Consider the following 4,955-nt stretch of genomic DNA (forward strand, 5'->3'; position numbering starts at 1 on the left):
GTAACAGAAAACGTGCACACACCAAGAAAGGAAACTGGGCTCAGGTGTGAGTCGTATGCTGGTTGAGACAAGTTTATTGAGAATTCCACACCCACACCCACAACTTTATCAAGAGTTGTGAGCGTGGTGAAAAATTCAGAAGAAATACATGTTTGGGTATCAGGTTTCTGAAAATGTCTCAAAGAACATCATGCAGGGAAGGCAGCTGGAGGCGTCATCGGCTCGTTCCTGTTCTTCCCTCCGGACTCCAGGGCTAGGCCCGAGAAGCAGCGCCTGGGAGGTTGAGCGGCAAATGAGGACTAAAGACGGAGGTAGGGGGAGGGACGTGGAGGGGTGCCTCTCAGCCTTGGGAGAGAAGATTCAGCGCCTCGGCAAATTTCAGCAAATCAGTAGAGATCAAATGGCCAGTATCTTCTGAAGCCGAAGGCCCCACAGCCGTTGTAGCCATAACCGAAGCCGTAGCCCACGGGGGAGTAGGTGCTGCCGTAGCCACAGCCCACGCTGTACCCCAGGGGGTAGCCGCAGCTGCCCCAGTAGCACCCTGGGAAGACGGCCCCGGAGAAGGTGTTGCAGTGCATGGTGTCCGCAGTGGAGGGCTCAGGGAGCAGGGGAATGTGTTTCCTCTGTGTGATGGATTCCCCAGGCTCCGAACCTTCTTTATATACCCCGGCGGTGGGGCGTGGTGAAAAACACCAGGCCCTCATTTTCATTCTTGACACCACAAAAAGCTCATTAATGTGATTTGCCCTTGCTTTAGATGTCTTTACGGCTGCTTAAGAAAGCTGTGATGTCATCCGATGCAGGCATAGGATCCCTTCAAACAAAGTGTGTCCCTCCACTAAAAAAAGCATTGCAGTGGCTTCAAAGAACTGAGTCCCACGACCCGAGATCTAATTCTCTGCAAGCAGTCTTTATACAACCCAGAAAGGTTCTGAGCTTGTTAATTCTTATTCTTGCTCTCTCAGGGTCCACAGGACACAGTTGGAATTCAATAAATCTGTGTCAAACGAATTAACAAACGAAATAATAAATAGTGAATCCAACTAACACTTGACGTATTTCTTAGTGGTCACTTGATTAAAGAATTCTCTTTTTGGTGATGTGCAAGACAAATGCTACAGAACTCGCAGGAAAGTCTCCTTTTTATTTTTTTTCTCTGTCTATAGCTACTCTGGTTTAAGAACCGGTTAAAAAATTAATCATAATTATAACTCCCACCTGAACTATATCTAACATCACGTTTTGAGACCACTGCCTGAACTAATAACCTTATAATTGTAAAAAAAAAAAAAAAAAAAAAATGGAGTTTGTGGATTTACTCTCAAAATGAACTGTCAAATAATTATGATTTGTTGATCTCATTTTTAAAATAATATTGAAGGGAGCCTGGGTGGCTCAGTTAGTTAAGCATCTGACTCTTGAGCTCGGCTCAGGTCATGATCTCATGATTTGTGAGCTGGAGTTTTGCCAGCTGTGCTGGCAAGGGGATGCCCGCTTGGAATTCTTTCTCCCTCTCTCTTCTCCCCTACCCTACTCATGCTCTCTCTCTCAAAATAAAAATTAAAGAAAACCTTATTGTAAAAAAAAAAAGCATTTCAAATAAATATTGAAAATAGTAACAAAATAAAAACAGAAAAATGAAAGGCAAATTTTATCCTGAAATGTGTTTTGTTGTTGTTGTTGTTGTTGTTGTTTTTCACTGAATCGAATAAAAGCAGATTATCTGACAAATGTGATGAAATTGTGAAGGGCCAGGTAACATACGAGGTCAACATTTCACTTCTCACTTCTCAGGAGCGGGAAGGGAAGCACTCCTCTTTAAATAGAAATTTAGTTCTCAAATATGAATGAAAGAAGGGACAAGATGGATCAAAAGTAACTTGAGTCACACAAGAGCTAATAACCTATTCTAGATACTTGTACTGAGATTGCCCAGAATGGCACTTAGTAGAAAACATACAGAAAATACAGCAGGACACGTGGCACAGAAATAGAAAGGCACAGAGCTATCACGAATCGTTCTCACAAGGCCATGGAAAGAATACATCTTACATACTGCCCCCCAAATTTTACTTTAGATCCTAGAGATAACTTTCCTCCCCGTCACCAGCAACTAAGGTCTAAATTTCTGGGAGTACATAGAGGTCACAAGTTGAATCCAAAGGCAAGGTGAAACACCTGGAAAAACACAAACTCTGCCAGCCTTCTAACCACTGACTGATTAACTACAGAAGACGCCTTTTTGAAAATTCACAGAGCTGTGCCGCCATCTTTGTTCATGAACAAAGCTCCATGGCCACTTAGGATGACTCAGATCTTAAAATCCAAACACTTCATGTGACTTAGGCCTAAATAAGTTCAGGGAATTCAAATTAGCTTTGCTCCCAAAATATGAAGGTATTCAACAGTAGAGCCTTCCCTAAAAATCATAGAATGATTTACACTATATTTCTTCTGCCATCACATTGCTCTGCTCTTTAAAGAAAAACTGATAACCTTAAAAAAAAAGAAAAATGAAACAAAATATAGCATTGTACACTGGAAAGGAAAAAAGATTTGAATTAATGCCAAAGTTCAATTATGACTCTCTGTTTAAATGAATTCTTCCCTCACCACCTACCCATTCTGAGATGCTAGCTGTGCCCTCCAGGGCACAATACCCAGCTCTGTATCTGAGTAGTAATGGTGAATAAAAATTAAAATAAACTGTCTTTTTAAAATAGTCCCTGGGGGCACCTGGGTGGTGCAGTCAGTTAAGCATCTGACTCTCGATTTTGGCTCAGGTCATGATCTCATAGTTCGTCGGATGGAACCCCACACTGGGCTTTGCACTGACAGCTCAAAGCCTGCTTGGGATTCTCCCTCTCTCCCTCCCTCTCTTTCTGCCCCTCCCCCACTCATTCATGCATTCTCTCTCTGTCTCTCTCTCAAAATAAATAAACATTTTTTAAAAAGCTTTAAAATCTCGGGCCCTATTAATAGTAAACATCCTGATTTTTCTCTAGAAAGTCTACAAAAAAGCCTAACCCAAGAAAATTTTAGGGAGACACATTAGCAGCAAGTCATTGTAAAACATAACTCGTAGCTAGCTTAATCCTACGCGGTGCCTATGAAAGCTTTATTCTGATATAGGTTTATTTAGGGAAGGTCTAGGGCCTGTAAAGTGTGAAGTTTATACAATGTTGAGAGTCTTTTTTATGTAAAAGAATACAACGTAAAAATATAAAATTAAATGCAAAATTAAACATTTGTTAAATGCTCAAAGAAATCACCAAAAAACGTACACACTAACAAAAATTACAATTATTACAAAATTCTGAAAAAAGTATTTTTACTACTTGACTGCCTGTCCTGGTTCTATAATATTTGTTCCACAGATGAGCTTCTAACTCCAACATTTCGAACTATTTTCTCCACTACGCATCCTGTGCTGAATTCCATGGGGCAAATTCATATTGAGATATGACCTCTGACCCTGCATCATCGTGTCAAAAATTTGGGGTGAATTGGCAGAGTGGATGGTAGAGAATTCCTGGAAACCAGTCCCACACAACGATGGCTAGAAATAGCCTAATTAGACACGGAAGTGACTGCAAACCACATAAGTCTGTCCCCCAATATCCACATTAAATGTATCTCCTACTCAACCTCTCCTTAAGCCAGGTACCAAAAAGGTCCACCACAGCCTTTCCAGAGCCTCCCAACATGAGAGGAAATGCGATGCAGGGAGCCCCTAGTAGAAATTCTCTAAAATCAATTGCGGTAAAATGTCTCGCTTTTGTGAGTGTCTAAAAAAAAAAAAAAAAACAAGAAAAAAAAAAAAAACAGGGTCATGTGACATGAAGGTTTGACAAGGAGAAAAATACTATATTCTCACATAAAAAAAATGACACAGTACTGGACTAATTAATCATTACTGGATATTTATTGGTTTGGATAAAGTTCATGACCCTTTTCTCTTTTAATAAAAATCTTAAGATGTTATTTAATAAATAACTTGATTTCTCCTTTCATATTTCTTTGATTTTAAAGAAGGTCTGACATGAATAAACATAGGGAAGAATCTTGCTCGATTTTCTACAAAGAAGCAAGAAATGCACTATGTACAGATCTTAAGAGTCAATTTCAGTATGCACAATAAAAATAGTTCTTGTCATGGGTGCCTGGGTGGCTCAGTCAGTTAAGCATCCGACTCTTGATTTCGGCTCAGGTCAGGATCTGATGGTTTGTGAGTTCAAGCCCCGTGTCAGTCTTCATGCTGACAGTGCAGAGTCTGCTTGGGATTCTCTCTCTCTCTCTCTCTCTCTGCCTCTCTCTGCCCCTCCTCTGCTCTCATGCACTCTTTCTCTCTCTCAAAATAAATATATAAACTTTAAATATCAGTTCTTGTCTTATAAGCTTCAAAGATACAGTTTCAGCTTCAAAATATGATTATTCATTAGTAATGAGAGAGAAATTACAAGGGAATGTTTTAAATGAGTTTTAAAATATATGCCAGTGGTTACTCTATAATACAAGAATTCTCTTCCATTTGTCTTTTCAGACATTGATTCTTACAGACATTTATTGGACATCAGCTGTGTTCCAGGTATATTGTTAGGTACTAGGGATCTGAAGATGAATGAGAAATGGTAATTAAATGGAAAATGATATGTAAATGAATAAACAATGTTATACATTCTACTCTGGAAGTCCCTGCTGCCTTCTGTAGACTTTAGGGATGAAGGAGAGAGTGAACAAGTCTCCTTGAAATAGGCGGCAGTGGCCATGGAATGCAAAACTTCATTATGGAAGGGGTACATATTTGAGCTGGGTCTTGAAAATGAGTTTTTTATCGGTGGGCATTGTATGGGGTGGGCGGTGGATGGTGGCTTTAGGGGATATTCCAGGAAGAAGTGTTTTAAAGCAAAGCCTCAACAGTGTTAAATAGTACAGGAGTCACAGATGATCCAAAG

At 40.1% G+C, this 4,955-nt stretch overlaps 1 protein-coding gene across 1 annotated transcript; it reads right to left on the minus strand.

Annotated features, from left to right (window-relative positions):
* Positions 1–386: 386 nt before the first annotated feature.
* LOC125174680 (keratin-associated protein 8-1) lies at positions 387–578 on the minus strand. The gene has a single exon (XM_047874294.1). The coding sequence runs from the start codon at positions 576–578 to the stop codon at positions 387–389; it is 192 nt and encodes a 63-aa protein (XP_047730250.1).
* Positions 579–4,955: the final 4,377 nt, after the last annotated feature.

Source organism: Prionailurus viverrinus, chromosome C2, assembly GCF_022837055.1.
Source record: "Prionailurus viverrinus isolate Anna chromosome C2, UM_Priviv_1.0, whole genome shotgun sequence".
Classification (NCBI taxonomy): Eukaryota; Metazoa; Chordata; class Mammalia; order Carnivora; family Felidae; genus Prionailurus; species Prionailurus viverrinus.

What these genes read in the sequence shown, in the direction of transcription:
- LOC125174680 (XM_047874294.1), bottom strand. Translation starts at nt 578, where the DNA reads ATGCACTGCAACACCTTCTCCGGGGCCGTCTTCCCAGGGTGCTACTGG.